The sequence below is a fragment of the Varroa destructor genome, unplaced genomic scaffold (genome assembly GCF_002443255.2).
Source record: "Varroa destructor unplaced genomic scaffold, Vdes_3.0 BEIS01000001.1, whole genome shotgun sequence".
NCBI lineage: Eukaryota > Metazoa > Arthropoda > Arachnida > Mesostigmata > Varroidae > Varroa > Varroa destructor.
In genome coordinates, this window is record NW_019211454.1 from 69,532,794 (window position 1) to 69,549,441 (window position 16,648).

The 16,648-nt window shown below is 37.2% G+C and overlaps 2 protein-coding genes across 9 annotated transcripts; one reads left to right on the top strand and one right to left on the bottom strand.

The window, feature by feature from the left end:
• Positions 1-3,570: 3,570 nt before the first annotated feature.
• Positions 3,571-7,751, top strand: LOC111252695 (uncharacterized). Of its 4 annotated transcripts, none has more exons than XM_022811008.2 (6): positions 3,587-3,730; positions 4,301-4,403; positions 4,887-5,160; positions 5,344-5,603; positions 5,932-6,054; positions 6,428-7,751. In XM_022811008.2, exons 3-6 carry the CDS (start codon positions 4,968-4,970, stop codon positions 6,476-6,478), a joined length of 627 nt encoding a protein of 208 aa, XP_022666743.1. In that variant the 5' UTR covers positions 3,587-3,730; positions 4,301-4,403; positions 4,887-4,967; the 3' UTR covers positions 6,479-7,751. The 4 variants fall into 4 exon arrangements, with proteins under 4 accessions (XP_022666734.1, XP_022666743.1, XP_022666751.1 ...); XM_022811016.2 differs by lacking the exon at positions 3,587-3,730 and adding an exon at positions 3,761-3,964; XM_022810999.2 differs by lacking the exon at positions 4,301-4,403 and having other exon boundaries at positions 3,571-3,730.
• A 2,998-nt stretch (positions 7,752-10,749) lies between these two features.
• Las (lipoyl synthase, mitochondrial) lies at positions 10,750-16,590 on the bottom strand. Of its 5 annotated transcripts, none has more exons than XM_022810978.2 (10): positions 16,523-16,590; positions 16,009-16,254; positions 15,224-15,339; positions 14,984-15,101; positions 14,632-14,718; positions 14,344-14,451; positions 13,876-14,004; positions 11,993-12,139; positions 11,667-11,756; positions 10,750-11,413 (listed from the first exon to the last, which is right to left on the bottom strand). In XM_022810978.2, exons 2-10 carry the CDS (start codon positions 16,192-16,194, stop codon positions 11,201-11,203), a joined length of 1,194 nt encoding a protein of 397 aa, XP_022666713.1. In that variant the 5' UTR covers positions 16,195-16,254; positions 16,523-16,590; the 3' UTR covers positions 10,750-11,200. The 5 variants fall into 5 exon arrangements, with proteins under 5 accessions (XP_022666713.1, XP_086838480.1, XP_086838472.1 ...); XM_086982354.1 differs by having other exon boundaries at positions 16,009-16,075; positions 16,523-16,588; XM_086982346.1 differs by having other exon boundaries at positions 16,009-16,250; positions 16,523-16,587.
• Between the last annotated feature and the right edge of the window lie 58 nt (positions 16,591-16,648).

The following is a 16,648-nucleotide window of genomic DNA, read 5'->3' on the forward strand; positions in this document are numbered from 1 at the left end:
CTAACGACGGTATGCCATGTTTACCTGACCTAAGTCCCTTGTTTGTACATCGACTGGTAAGTCGACCTTCTTACTACATGAAACCACTATTAGATGGAGTTTCTCGATAATGGTGGCTGTCTTGGAGTAAGTATAACTTCTAGAACAGCAATCGAAAGGCTCCGATTCTGAAACACACGGGTGGTACTGTAGCAAGGCTGCCTGCAATGCATTATCTGGTTCCTATTGTATCTCCTTGCATATTGGCATATGACACTTTAGAATGGGACTTTAGAGCCAGTAATTGGCCTTCGGTCAATTACTGGCTCTCGAAAGTCTCTTTGGAGTCTCTAAAGAAATTACTTTCTGTATTTACCATTATTATCGACTATGAGATGCGGATCCTCTACTGCACCCTAGAATGCAAACTATCATGGGTTTATCCCGGACAAACAATATATCCATAAAATCACATTTTATTGTATGCCTAGTCGAACTTGAAACGCGTGGCTCTTTGTAGACTTCGAAATCCCCGTGAAAAACTTGTTGCATATAGATGTGAACGTCAACTGATTAAATTGGGCAGTTCAATTGAAGAAAAAGGACTGGACGTCGGTCAAAGATGTAGCAGTTTTGCTGCATGACAGCAATAACATCCATAGAACCCTGAGAATACGAGGAAGCATCTTTTGAGCTATACTATCGTTTATTTCAATAGATAGATCTGTCAGTCGACAAGACGCTTTTCCAAAGTTAAGAAGTCAAAAAATAGATTTTTGACTGGACAAAGAGCTGAGAATCGACTGCGTAGCGCTCCGCGAACTGCCTAAGAAAAGGTAAAAACGGTTTTAGGTTGAATTTTATCAAAAAACTTTGGAGTTTTTTGTGCGCATAATTGAATTATTTTTGCATAGCACAGTCAGTCATTTTTGCATACGTAGTGTAAACTTTTTAGAAGTATGGTTATATACGTCGGACTTTTCAGACTGGCTTCTGGTTTGAAATAACCTGTTGGGATCTATTATTCCACGATATCATTCTAGCCAACTAAAGTAGCAAGGACCGTCATTTGTCATTATAAAAGCAACAGTTGCTTAGCTTAGCGCTAATTACTAAAACAACGAGAGGGAACCATTGTGTTTTCAACGAAATTCTTTCGTTTCATTCCAGATCTATTGAGAAGTAGTAGTACTATTTGAAAGGATAACGCAACAACAGAATGGGGCTGGCTTTTCAGAACCAGGTGAAAAAAAAAAAACTCATGTGTTTGGAAGAGAGTAAATACATTGAAGATAATGAAAAACACTAATAACTGATGACCGATGAAGCTTATCATATTAAGAGAGACGCGAATAGAATTACCAAATAGGCTTCTGATAGCGTATGTTCAAATCTACACAGTGGCTCTTTGTGCACGGTTTGATATCATTTAACATGAACAGTTAGTTCAATCCGCGTCGCTAGTGATAGACCTAGGAAGAGACGTACATCACTAATATTATCTATTGTTTTCGGCAGTGTTCAATGGATGGAGACCAGCTTTTTCAGCCAATCTATTTCCCGCTACCTGAGTGCTGTTTTCGTCACGATGGTGTCCGTATGGCGCAAAGCACACCGTTGAAATTTGCTTGTTCTAGATTATTCGAATAACCATAAGGGGCTTTAGTCCGGTCCGACTCCTAATATCCAAATTAAGTCACACTTCCGTTGCACACGTTTATGCCTCGTGTTCTCGCGCACTTATATTTATTTAATATGGTATTTACCTAATGAATTCGGACTTGAGTGGAGATTCTGATCGCTATTATGGCAGCTACAGATTGATGTCGTTCATGACTGCTGATGACGATAGTTAAGTCTTAACTTTTCTGATCATTGCATGCTTCAATAGTTACTGTAAGGCTCGAAACCACATGTTTTCCCCTACGCGCATACAATAGGATGCTGAAATCGTGACGCCGAGCAACCCCATGAGAATTCCTTCTACATCTAAATATCAATTTTTAACTGTGTAACAATATAAAATCCAGTCAGTGTAGTAATCTATATATATTTTTTGTTCAATTAGATGAAACATAGTTGTAGTTTGCTTAGAGCATAAAATAAGATTCACATAAAAATTAAATAAAATTGCAATTTACGACGGTAGTACAAAACGATTGGAAAAGCCGCGTTGAGCAAGGTTCCGAAATTATAAAAGGGATTAATTATTTTACATATCTCTAGCATTAGGATTCCACCTAAAGATCTTCTGCTTGTTGGTCAAACACAAGCCGGTCCTAAACATGCCACAAAAAATGTATTTGGATCGAGATACGTCACTTCATTTTGGAAAGGGTTTGGCGGGCGTCGGTTCCAGTTGCTATCTGCCTGAACTACACTAATGAAGTTCAACGTTATAGAGGAATCTATTCCTGGTAAAATTTTTCTTTGAGTGCATAGCCGGTGCGCACACGTAGTTACGAGATAATGGTAATATGGAGTAAATTGAGTTGTATAGTTCTCCGCACGCCAAGTGTGTGTACAAATGTATTATTTAATGACAATTTACTTATCTATTCTGATACTGAAATAATGATGTATTGGACTTTTGCTTGTTAAACGAAACAAGAGAAACATTGTATTCGAAACGTACAATAGAAATGAGGCAAAGCTACTTCGTTAACAACGCATATTAAACTCAGAGCTAAAATCACGTTTGACTTAATTGTATTTTATAAACACTTATCGCCATACAGGGTGTTTTGACTCTCATACTAGCCGCAAATTTAGGTAAAGTGTGTTTTTCTTCTTCTATTATTTAAACGAGGTTTTCCACTTACTCTAAACCGTGCTTAACAATCTTCATATGATTTTTGCCAGTACCTCGCTCTGAAGGAAACATTAAACCATCATATCTGAACGGTGCAATATCCGCTAGCGCAAGCTGACAGCAGCGAAGTCTTTCTAGATTACAGTGTCTGAAGGAAAATGAAAAAAAAACAGCACTAGTAGTTCGCGAGAGATAAAATCTACTTTGTGATTGTGTATCTAATTGCAGTAGCCATTAGAGGGTCTTTTGCAAACACTTAACATACATAGCGAAGGGTATTATGTCTTTTTTAAACATATCGTATAGTGGCAAAACTTTTTATGGAGTAGAATTACTCCGTTTATCTTCCTAATCACTACATTTTAAATATCGAAATAATAGTAACGTCAAAAATTGAGATTTCACTTAACTAGAACTTGCAATTCGAGTACCGTTCGATCTATATATATATATATATAAAACGACATATATATATATGTCGTTTTGAGTCGTCCGACAAATTTTTGAAGCATTGCTGGGCACAAGGTCGTTTGTAAAAAAAAAAGCCAAGAAACAAAACAAACGTTTACAGAATCTGTGCCAGATTGTTCTGGCCCTCACCCCTAATCGCCAAAGAAACAAATAACTGCATTTAAATCAATCCGTGCTGGCAGGCCTTCTTTAGAACCAGCATTGTTTTCTGTCCGTCGATTAAACAGTATCGGTCGGACAAAGCACATTATACGCGGTGAGTTGTTTAGTTCCGATATTTAAGCCAAGTTTTATGTGCATCGTTGGACTCAAACTATCGGTTACAAACGGTAGTTGGATTGTGTACCGCATGCATTGGGCGAGAGCAAATGTTGTTGTTGATATAGTTCAGCCTTGAAGCGACAATCCAACCGCCACTACCACCCGGAATTAGAGAAATCCCGCCTAATTTGTTTCACCACCCTTTAGGTAGGTTCTAACGAGCAAATTTTATCTACAAATAACGTTATTATCCTTATATACAGACATGCAATATTTTCTAAAATATTGTGAAGTGGCAATATTGTCAAAGTTTTCCAGTATTGATGGTTTCGACGAGGTTAGCTTTTTTCAATCTAATTTGAACCGTCTCTGTTCGAAGTGGTGGAAACCATATGCGTAATTCATAAGCAACTAATTTTCCGGCCATCACCGCACTCACTGGTATAACAATACTGACCTTTGTTTATTTTTTACTGTGTGCTTCATGTCAAATAGGAATGTGGAAATACACCTAGGCTTATTTACCCATCAAAGTTGAAATCTAAAATGGCGCAATCTGATACTGATTGGATAGTGGCGTTCCGTTGTGTTAATCTGACGCTCTGTTTACCCGACAACTTTAAATAACTAAATTTTACTCTCAGCAGTCTCAGGAGAAAAACATATGTGAATTAGGTGTTTAACTGTTGCATCAGTGGCCATAAAATTATTTGGCATCTACAGAATATCAAATATGAGTGAAACCACACATAGTAAAGTTAAACCTTGCCCCACTAGATACACGGAGAGCACAGTAGACAAAAGCAGGTAGTATATGCGCTCGTGGTTGCAAGTAACTTCATCAATAGCACACGACATAATATTCAACTAAGTGCGAAAGGTAAATACCTACAGCGGACCTATTTCATGTGGTATATATCGTCTAGTATATGCCAAGCAGTTGAAAGAGGATAGAGTATAGTTCGAATAGCAAATAGGAAAGAATCCAAATGAATAATAGAAAAATATATATAAAATACATAATCTGAGTGGCTGCTGTGGTGACCGCGAAGTCAGCAGCGTTTAAATCACCAAATGACGTTCCTTATTCGATGGATAGTGTCGATGCAGTTTTACAACGCTAGAGTTTGTCAGGGATTTCGCACGATTAAACTGGCATCTCCCTAAGCATGTACTACTGAGTCTTTTCGCAGAAGGCTACACAACAAAGCAATCATTAAAATCGATGGAGTCGTTGTTGAGGTGCCTAGATATAATTTTTTGTCGTTACAAGAGTATAAGCAGTCATGTTGAGTAATGTCAAAATATTCCAATGCTTTGTTTAAAGTCTGCGTGAAAATTTGTTATCCATGCGTGTTTGTAGGCGGGTCAGGAACGAGCGTGGAAAGCCCATTTGTCCATCTACTTGGTGCTTACACGGGCCTCATCATTGAGTTCGTGCGTGATGGTAGAGACCAAACGAGGCAGGCAGGTAGCTGCCGGCGGAAAAGAAAACCAGACAAGTTCTCAAGCCGCGTCGAGTGGTCGAGGAACGAAAAGAAGCGCAGAGAAGGCTGGCGCTACTTCGGCAAAGTCAAACAGCGAAGCTAGTTCAGTTTCTGGCACTGCAGTCATTACAGGACCCTCCTCCTCAAAAGGTATCAAGAAGTAATTTAAATTATAGTAAAATGTCGATTGCCATAATTATCGAGCCCAGAAGGCATATATGCGCAGTTACTGTAGATGCTCGTCTTTTTATTATCTATGTCGAACGCAGATCGTCTGCTTTGAATTAGACTGAAAATGACAAATAATCGACAACTTTATTTCGTCCTGCACAGTTAGCAAATATGAAAAGGCGACCAAGTCGCAAGCGCAAACAAGTGAGTCTCCAAAGGCCGCAACAATAACTACGACGACGACACCAACGGCAACGACAACAACAACAGCTCGTCGCTCAACCGACTCGAAAACACGCTCAGGAGAAAAAACTGTAGAAAACACTGGAAGTGAATCGAGCAAATCTGAAGATAGTCGTATGGGTCACCGAAACTCAGCGAGTGGCTCTAAGCAACGCGTATTCAACGGGCTAAACCAAGAGGTAGGAACGCCTGTCGTTATTTGGCAGCCACACAAAACAACGGTTTCAACCAATTACACTTTGTGAGTTTCGGAGAATTAAGAGTGGTTCTTGCTTGAGTAAACCGATTTGTCCCTTAATAAAAATTTATTGTGTTTCACTTTCTTGTTGTAGTAATTTTTTACTGTTTAAGGCTACCTATTTTTAGAAAAAAAGCAATATTTTTTATCGTAATAATAAATTACTAAGATGTGCCTTTTTTATCATATGCAAAGAGTAGATATGTAAGATTATTTAACAGGTACAATCCAGTTTAGATTACGATTGATTTTTATTTGTATGTTGACAGGTCGAGCGAATCCTGGGCTGTACGGAACACGAGGGTGAATTGGTATTCCTCATCAAATGGAAACATTCAGATGACGCTCCGCAAGTAGTTCCTGCCAAGATCGCGAATATCAAATACCCGCAGGTTGGTAAGCCTAGAGAGATTATTTTGTAGACCTTCGGAAATACCTAATGAATTTCTATATGAATTTTCTATATGAACTACAATTGTAGTCGAAGCGAAATAGGTCCCTAGTAAGTTATGCCTTTCACAATGTGTGTTTTTCCAAAATTAAGTGATACCTGTTAGCTAGACTTGCTAAAACAGTAGCATATATATTAGGCTAGAGTTTTGGTAACGGATTTGTGACTTATTCTATGTCAATTCTCTTTAGTGCTGTTTTACAGCTATTTTATTTTTTATTAGACTTCTTAGAGGTCTAAGACAGTTTTATAATTAATTTATTACAAACGGTCGAAGTCACTGACGCATACACTACTTACAATCTAAATTGCAGAAGGTGATAGAGTTCTACGAGCAGCGTATTGTTTGGGATGACCCGCTGTGAAATGCCCGAGAAAAGTCTATGCAAATAATAATGAAAATGATAATAATCATAATAAAGTTTATTACAACGACAACGGATCATATAGAGAACAAAAGCAGTGTCAATTCTTATGTTAAAAGAATGAATGAAACGAACCTGAGACTGTAAAGCTAATCTGTTTCTCGATCAAAGAAGAAACACGAGGGCCAACATGACGATGCCCATGTAAAGCAAAACCTACGGTTGTTTTTCGTCGTCATTAACGCCTCGCAATACAGTGAAGTACCGGTGTGCACCTCATCGTGGTTCAGTGCTATTCCCGTTTGCTGATTTGCGTCAATAGATAGTGAAAACCCGAAAAGGGCCTGATGAGCTTACCACACTCGTTTGAAACGCGTACGCGCGTTTACATCTGTGTAAATGTGAAGGCCCAACTCAGAAATATGTCCCTTTATTCATCTCTATAACACAGTTTATGTCAATATGCCGCGCCGTACAACGGCAAGAATGTTATGCCATGAAGGTACCGTGGAAAGAATATGGTTGTGCTGTATGTTCTCGCCTCTTGAGTTCTCAGCTTGTTACCAGCCCATACGTGCTCGGATCGCATTAAACAGGTATGGGAATCAAGAAGTGAGTTCCTCCAATAGAATCCGTAACCTCTAAAACGGATTAATAATACGTATGTTAATGAGGTGAGGGAAACGAGCACGAAATTTGTGGGGAGTTCATCATATTCGGGTTGAAATAATCTATTTGATCTAGACAATCTTCGCAAGATATCGTACTGTACAATTGTATGGCTTCTTTATTAATTGCGAAAGAGGTAAATATAGTCTGAGTGATCCATTCCGCTGAAATATAAAACCATAAAATGCAAGTGAATTAGGGCAAATTAATTACGCTTTTCGCCCAAGCAATAATCATTATGTTATTACTGCATTTTTGTGGATATATATATATATACATACATACATACATACATACTCTAAGTGCCATCCACAAATCTTTATACGCGAACTAGCCAAACAATGAATGAACTCGTAAAAACATACACCAGTTGTAATATTTATTCACGGGATGCGTTCCCGATTTTGAACAAGTACAGCGAACATGATCTGGTGGAAGCATCTGCAAATTGTGGAAAAATGCTATTCGTAATAGATATGTTAAATTAGTGAGTGGAAGATTATGTTTGATGGTGTAATTGTTCCTCTGGCCGTAGCCTCTCTCAAGATAATGTCTATGTATATGAATATTCGCCTTGTAAATAAATTGCGAGACACTTATGAAAGACGTTTTTATTTGGATCCCTTCAAATCTACTTTTGTATAATAACTATTTTGAGTTGACTTAAAACCGATTGAAAAGCATTCTATTTTGATCAAACTTTATTATTATTTTTGGAATTATTTTTTTTTGGGTAACATCGAGCAGCTATATGGGCTTCTGTAAGCTATAATATATTCAATTATAAGTGAGCAATTTTTTGACCTTGGAGAATGAAAGAAATGGAACGGCATGGAACTCAAAGAACCGTCAAAACTGTTCACTTTACATTAGTGTAATGTTCAATATGAAAGTTACTGTCAGATATCAATAATACGATTTGCCCTGTACCAAATCACAATTTTGTATAATGAAATGATTTTACTATATTAGAAGAAATGTCACTCTGCCTATTTATTTATGTATTTAAAGATATATAAATTATCGCACAGTCATAATTCCATAATATTGCAAGAAGAGACAAACTTCCAAGCAAACGTGATAACCAAAGCATACGCCTACTAGAATTAGGTGCCATTAGTCCACAGTTGTTGAGCCCTAATGGCAGTCTTTAACTGGTTCCAACAGCAGAGAGGAAACTGCTGCACTGAACTAATAGAATTTGTTAGCTAAAGGCAAAAACTACCCAGAAATTACGTGTCCAACGAAATCTGTGAATTACAAGTACCCATTTATAGTAAATAATGTAATAACAAGATGATCAGTTTGCAGGAAATCACATCACAGATGCGTCTATAGATTACTTCAGACAAATTCCTTGAATAACTGTAAAACTCTTGCAATAGGCTCATCATTCAGCCAGACTCATCTAATGACTAAGTTAGACATTTTCAATAAATATTTTAGGAGCTTCTAAAGGGTGCGCTTGTTAATAAAGGCTTTTGGCGTTGCACATGTTACAATGCAACAATTTTCTCCCGCAACTCTTACTTGTGACAAAAAGTTGAAAAAAGACTCTCTTAGTTTAAGGAAAGCTTTGCTTTAAAAATACAAAAGTAACGTTTAAAAGGCGTACAAAATTCCAGCGTTAATTTCGACCAATGAAGCTTAACATTATTTAAGATCAGCATCAAAGGCGGGCATTTTTCCATGATGATGTATCTGGGCCACATCGATGGTTTGGCCCTGCATCAGCGGGACGTGCGGTCGCTGTCCCAATCGGGTAAACTGAATGAACTAAGCGTAGTGAACCTTTAGAAAAAGCAACAGCATCAAGACTAATTTATTAAGGTGTTAGATTTTCTACCCAGGAATTTTCGTCGACTAGTACCTGTAGCTTCTAAAAACCATGACATATCTAATGTATATATATGTAATATGTACCACAAATGAAACTTGTGGAAAAAAATCCCAAAGGGAAGCTTTGATAACGAAAAAGAGTGCTATGGATACACCACCAGGTTTTGTAATGTTAGTAACTCATACTTGTGTATATTAGTTATAAAACAGACAGATCACTTCAAGTAGTATTTACTGAAATAAAATAGTAAGATGAAGCAGTTTGCAAAGTTATTACTCACAAACGAATTTTTACTAAAATTGATTGCTGGTAAAATTAAATTGCATCTATTGTTATAAATTGAAATTTCACTTTCTTTAGTAATTATTAAAAAATTAGTTAGATTTGTTAAAAATAAGATGATTACCGTTACCCTCTTTTGATAATTTCGAAGCAAACGAATATGAGGCAGGTACACCAACGTCTTTCCGATCCTCCTTATTGTTTGCCTTTCATTTATATTTGGTTTTTACATTTGTCTACAATTAAATCCCGAATATGCTCGTTGATGGCAACCTCAGTCTTGGCGAGTTCCGATGATTTGGTTACCTTGTCAGCAATCAAGATGACAGCCCTTGTAACCCATAGTGTGAAAAGCAGAGAGAAATAGTTGGCAGATAAAAGAACAGACTAACTCATCCGCGGAATGAGAAAACAGTATTAACATAGGCTCCTTGTTATATACAAAGAAAACCAATAGATTGAATCTACTACTTATAATACTGTTAATCCAGCCACAGGTTCCTTAACCTCAACTTTGGAACCTTGTACAAGGCTATCATTGAGTATTTTTATACTAGACTAATATTTGGAGAAAATAACGATCCAAAAAAGGAATTGCTGTTCGTATTGATAGATGTAAAAATGTAACCTCGCCGAAGATTATATAAAAAAAAAAACACGTTTTTTTATTGCATTCGAGTTAAGCATTAGTGAAACCAGCCGAAACCTTCATTCCGGCTAGTTATTGCGAAGGTGTTAAGGCGTTCTTGGTCATCGCTTGGAATTATAAGCCAATAAAGTTCTACCAGGTTAATATTATTTAAAATTTTTTTTTATTTTAATCTCTATTTTAATTTCAGGCAAATCCACTGTCACTCGATTGCTAACGGTCGACAATACATGTAGTGACACAACAATGCATGCTGTTTCGGTCGAACATTAATTAGGTTCGTATAATCGTTTTCGTTTAAAACGTTGAAGAGCTAAACTAAAGGATGCATCAAGGCTTTTCTTGGAGATTACGACTATCTACTCGAAAAGGACATTACATGAATTGATCTTTCTATTGCTATATATCTCATCGTAACCAAGATATCCCTATTCTAATATGATACAATAACTTAGTAATCAAATAAATGATTAAATCGATTATTAAGACATTGTATTGAAATTTCGAAGAGTATGCCCCTCTAAATGTTCATGATTTATCAGGCGCCCCAGTACGTGCAACTTCATCTCGGCACTTAATAGTTTAATGCGAAAAGCACACGCATGGATGAATATTTAGTAGCATGTTCACACTCCACTCCACGGCCGATGAGCCAATTCTCAGCCCTACTTCGTTTATCGAAATGAAGACCTTCATTTCTATATAAATAATTCTGTATGTGTTATCTTCAGCCTAGACTACGTCTTACCAGAAAATATCAACATAATGAATATCGAATAATTCCGTGCATTAGCTAACGCAAGTTAACAAATGTTAGCTAAGACATCTACATAAAAAAAGCTTTTTATTTATTTACGAAAGGCCACCTTTGCAGGAAAAGTTCACATACAGCTTATGGCACCTTTAAAATAAACATGAAAGTCTTTTTTTCATTAAATAGACACCTACAATAGAAGAATAACATTTTCCTGTGGCTCAAAATTGGTATGCTGTATAGGTAATATTGTTATATACGATATTATACATCACAGCCATATATCTGTATTATTAGTGTTTAAACCATGTATTGAAGTTTATTAGACTTTACATTAAGACTAATTCTCATTGCGTCCTCATCGTTTACCTGCCACATTCAGTCTCTGTTAGAAAGAATATGACTTATTTTTGATCGAAGCAAATGCTATTTCCGTTACAACTGTTTTGTGTTTACGGTTGCTGACTCATATAGCTACTGCGTTTCTTAACGTTTCATACTTTTTACTTCCTGTACATACTCTCTGTTTTACGTTGTTCTTGTTGACAATAATGAAGAAACGTATTGTTGTTGCTGTTTTAGTTTTTCCTGCTTTCTTCTATTAAGATATTTTTTAACAAAGTATTCTCCAGCTTTGTAGCTACTGCGTACCAATGGACCTGATGCCGTATACACAAAACCCAATGAATTACCGTACTCCTCCCACTGTTTAAACTTATCGGGATGAACATATTCGACCACCTGTAAACAAATATATTAGGGTAAGCCTTTAGTTACAAGGCTAATTAAGTTACAATAAAAATGCTGGTTGGTTTATCTGTTGGCGGCTTCAACTGATTTTACCAATACCAGCTTCGTTTCTAACCATTAGTACCTGTTGCCAAATACTAACCTAATAATCGTTACTCTAATAAGGCAATTTCTGCTGATATATCGTACACGAAAAGAAGACGCTGACATGCTTCAGATAAGAAACTTATGTTCAGCATTTTACCTTAACGTGTCGCTTTGTCGGTTGCATATATTGGCCAAGGGTGAAGCAATCAACTCCAGCTTCACGTACAAGATTCATAGCTCGTTTTACCTAAGTCAACAAGGTGGTTATTAGAAGCGAAAAGTATATTATCGCTTTTAAACATACAAGTATCTAACTGACATCCATTGATGGTCCGTCAATTAAAATAAAAATAGATTCACAAACGCGGGTCGCGGGGTATATGGATAGAAGTAGTTAGAGATACAAGAAGCTACTGCAGAATATTTAAGGAGATATTTTAGTACCGGCAGCAGCTGTCACAATGGTAGGTTGACGAAACGTACCTGTTCGTCCGTTTCGCCGAACCCGAGCATAATCGATGTTTTGGTGAGAAGTTTGGGCTCGAAAACTTTAGCAGTCTTCAAAACAGCAAGACTTTGATCGAAGTTCGCCCGCCGATCGCGAATCAACGATTGCAACTCAGGTACGACCTATTTCGTACCAGACAAAGAGCGAAATGATCTTCGATAGAATATAGCCACGAAGTGAAGCCAGAGGTACACAAAGTTTTGTGTAAAGGTTTATAAAGGCATGTGTGCGTGTTATAATACCCGTGGTGTTATACGGGTGCCGTAGGTGTTTATGGATGGAACCCCATCTTTTAAAACGAGTAAAGTTTCAACATACAATAAAGCAAAAATCTTCTGAGAGTTTTGAGAGTATTCATTTTGCATATATTTAAGCATTCAAGGGGCCAAAGGATGAAGTATTAAGAAAAAATGAGTATCACGAAAAATCTTAAATTGTAACTTAGACACCTATGTTATCTACTCGTATCGATGTCTCAGAAACGGCTTGAACGACTCTGCTAATATTAGTTGCACGACTTGGGTCGATGGAAAAAAATTCTATGTTGAAAAGGTCTGTTTGGAAAAAAACTCATTTGCATGTTTAAGATTTACAAAACTAACCCGTGGACCTAAGGTACGCGCTAGTTGATAAAGTATATTGGCAAAAATGTGTCAGTAAAATTCATGGCTTGACATAACGAATTAAGACATTTTTATAGACTGCTTTTGTTAGTAAGTGCAAATGTCATGATTCCCTGTAAAAAGTAATGCACTACCTGCTATATGTGGAATTTGTATAGTGGAAAATTTATGGTGTCTCGTTTCCCAGTTACCCTAATGGGCAAAAAGCGTTATAGAGAAAGTGCCTTTAAGTGTGTACTCTCCAGAACAAGCGCCTCCACCGTGTGCCAAAGAAATGATCATGTTTGATTAATGCTTCGCTGCCACTACTGCTTTCTCCTTGTCCTCGCCGATCCTATGTATTTTTTGTGCATTCTACAAAAATATATTTACGTCTTACATATTTCAATATAATCTCTGAAGTATCACTAATCACATACACAGTCGACTGGATTAAGAATTAATTATTTACTGAGACTCAGCAGAAGTTCGGGTATAAAATTGACAGCTCCCGTTCGTCACAAAAAGCGCAAATTGTAGATGAGTGCCCAGAAAATTAGACCTCGCTATCGTCATTAAAGCCCGTGTACACGCGGGTTATGATTGCAGCGGCTCCGAACGATAAACAGAGCAACTTGTTACTACTTAACGGGGCTATATCGGAAGAAAGGATGCATTTGGTGAAGTGCGAACTGAGCAGTTTTATAAAGTATTCCTGAAACGGGACTCAAATAGTGTTTGAATGATTACCATTTCACTCGTTCGGACATCTTTTTACCAACGGCTGTGAATTAGTCCATTAAAACCAACGATTAGAACGGTTAAAATAGAACATCCTTGAGTAAAATAACGTTCCATTTTGATTTACCAAACTTAATTTAAAATATATCGCTTTGAATAAAGCCTGGGAAACTACAGATTGGCAAAGCTGAGCAGCAGCTAAATAACCGCAAAAGCAGAAGAAACGGCTTCGCTCTTCCGGGATATTTGTGTGGTTACAGATTGATGAATAGAAGTGTAACCGTGCAATAAAGGTCACGGCATATCATTCCTATGATTTCCACCGATCTTCATAGATCTCTCATCTTTATTACATTTGAACGGATTTTCTATGGTATTGTTCTTTATCTACTAACGTAAGCCAAAAATATGAGAGGGATATATGTCGCACTGAAATTACAAGATTAATACGACATCCCGAGTAAAGTTTATGTAAAATTGCGTTAACTAGCGATAAATGGTCCGTTTAGCTTTACCTCGATGTTGTGGGCGTAAACGTCTAGACCTGACGCGGCAACGGTCTTCACACCTTCCAGATCACCTCCGAAATCCCCTGTCAGACACTCAACTAGGAGATTTGGTTTGATCCGTTTTATTTCTGTCACCTGAAAAGACCCGACAACCACATAACCTCAGACGATTAGTTGCTGACCGCATTAAAAGCTTGCCTGAAAATGAGCAGTTATATGAATTGTGCGTTAGTTAAGAGTCGGTTTTCTCAAACGAAATGGTCCGAAAAATATAGGTCAGCGTAAATGGCAGTATGAGCAGTAAGCCTCTGCCGGTAATGCTGAAATTTAGCATAACACATACGTTCATCCAAGCGACGAACCAAAAAGAAAGGTAGGAGATGTACTACTGTAGAGTAGTCAATAAACTAGGCGAAAACTCACAAGCAATTTTGTGTCACTTCAGAGTTATCATATCAATAGAAAAGTACAAACCGTTTGGGCAAAGTGAGCAGCCCCTCCATCAGGAAGGTCATCTCTGTCAACAGAAGTGAGGACCACGTAATCGATGCCCCAATCACATACGGCAACAGCCGTGTTTACCTGAAAATTATGTACGAAAATCAGATTGCTTAAAAATCCTAGGCTATGTTCAACTAACTGAATGTGAAGCCAGGTGCAAAAACCGCTTCTGCATATTTTTAATCAAAACGCGAGCATGGCAAGAAGTAAGCAATACAAGATGATATTTAGGACAGAACAATCTGCTTGTGCATCTCTTACAGGTTCGTTTGGATCCGGCGGAGGGGGTTTCCGAGATGTCTTTATAGAACAGAATCGACAAGCCCGCGTGCAAGTATCGCCCAGAACCTGAAATTGATAAAGAAAATATTGCCAATAGCCTCATAATATATGTGACCCTCGTTCTGCTACTAAGCTAGTCCTATAGTAATCAGACCTATGAGTATCACAGGCAATTGGATGTTAAAACACTAAGATAATATTAACATGAATCAACCGTTATATGATCATAGTGTCTAAGTATTTTTAAAGCGAAGCCAAGCCAAACAAATAGATACAAGAAAATCTATTATATAATATTAGTGCTAACATTGGTTGTATAATAGACGCTCACCATGATGGTTGCTGTGGCGACGTGGTCCTCGCCTCCGCCCCAGCAGGTGGACATATTGGGGCACCGTGCCTCCTCGCATACTGTATACAATTTCTTACTTCGCAGCGATTCTTTCAGTCTGTAATATATTTTTAGATGTAATTTTAAGTTGTATACATCATATTCGTATTTCCACAATAAATCGCATTTTATGTGCGAAAAGTATGCGCTTATATATATTCTAACCAATAGCGTTCTAACCTTGAGTAGTTTTGGCCGCGTGGGATTTCGGTTTTTAACCAAGGGGGTAGCCTTAATCTCTCGTTTTCCCCCGGCTCACGTTTTAATTTGTGCTTGTAATTAGCCCATGTGTCACCCTGTATTGTCAAACAAAAGCACTGTGACAATTTTACGATTGAAACTTGATAAATATTAACGATAACGATTTATAATCAAAATGAACTTAAAAATATACAGTTTAGTATGTGCTAAACGGTTTGTGTGTAAGCAAATGGTGGCAATCGTGCCACAAAATCTAACTACATAGCTTCGGTATTTTAAATAAGAGAAATACGAATAGTAAAAGGATTGAAAAATCGCGTCAGGATTTCCATTGTTCTAAGTTGGTTTGGGGTAAAGCAGACGTTTAAACTTTTTAATGAATATGCTTACCGATTTTCATTTTCAACCCATAATTTTGTTCAGTTGAAAACATTATTCAAAAATGAAAAGTAATGGCCTTTTTCACTAGAAAAAAAGTATTAATAATTAAAAAAGAAAGATAATTATAATATAACATAAACGATATAGAGTGCCGATATTGTTAAAACATGTTATTTTCGAACAATCGCCAAAAACTACATAAAAAGTTGTCTTTTTAATAATTTAAGCACAGATTGCGCGGTTATAAATTGTACCTATATAAACGACGTTAAATTTTTTCATGGAAACGAGCAAGGTTATAGAAAAAAGAGGCGCAGTAAACCATAGTGTTCGTTGAAATAGTTTGTTCTTTCAGTATATTGGGGAAAAAAAGTACACAGTACCTTCGTAATGCTGCCTTGAATAAAGTCGCCGAGGTCTGGCCCATCTTCAATGTTTGCAGTGTTTGATCTATTCGAAGTACTCAGCGGAGCACGGTTTGAAGTTAAAATAGGTCCCGATGACGCTAAACTTTGCAGCTGAACACATTGTCTTAGCATTCTGGCAATTAACGCAACTGTTCTATACATACTTACTCAATGGTATGATAGCCTCACATAGAGCTTCAGTCCTAAATTCAGGTCGACTTTCTTATTGAATTTAGAACAGATTACAATGTAAGTTTGATGTGAAGGGTACAGATGGTTCTTTGATTGAGATATATAGCTGCTGAATATAACTCAGGTCTTTTTAAGGGTTGTTGATAATAACACGCTCTATGAAATTAGCGCTAACTTTTTCATTTAATAGCGCTTCTATACAATGTATTTTATGATTGGAAACTATTTTGTTGATAAGAGGATATCGCCACTTTTAATAATATACGTGCTGTAGTATAAGTAAAAGATTATCTCAAACCTGAACGACTGTCGAGTATTCTATTGCGCGCTGATGACCATCAAACAAGCATGATACGGCTGAAAAGACGAGGAGTGCCACGTACATCGGAATGAGTGAGAATTATGTATGTCATCCTGTACACCG

What these genes read in the sequence shown, in the direction of transcription:
- LOC111252695 (XM_022810999.2), top strand. Translation starts at nt 4,968, where the DNA reads ATGGTAGAGACCAAACGAGGCAGGCAGGTAGCTGCCGGCGGAAAAGAA. An exon ending in AGGACCCTCCTCCTCAAAAG is followed by an intron (nt 5,161 to 5,343) that starts GTATCAAGAAGT and finishes CGTCCTGCACAG; the next exon opens with TTAGCAAATATGAAAAGGCG. An exon ending in CGAATATCAAATACCCGCAG is followed by an intron (nt 6,055 to 6,427) that starts GTTGGTAAGCCT and finishes TCTAAATTGCAG; the next exon opens with AAGGTGATAGAGTTCTACGA.
- Las (XM_022810978.2), bottom strand. Translation starts at nt 16,194, where the DNA reads ATGTATAGAACAGTTGCGTTAATTGCCAGAATGCTAAGACAATGTGTT. An exon ending in TCGGCGAAACGGACGAACAG is followed by an intron (nt 11,757 to 11,992) that starts GTACGTTTCGTC and finishes TTGTTGACTTAG; the next exon opens with GTAAAACGAGCTATGAATCT. An exon ending in CGACAAAGCGACACGTTAAG is followed by an intron (nt 11,414 to 11,666) that starts GTAAAATGCTGA and finishes ATTTGTTTACAG; the next exon opens with GTGGTCGAATATGTTCATCC.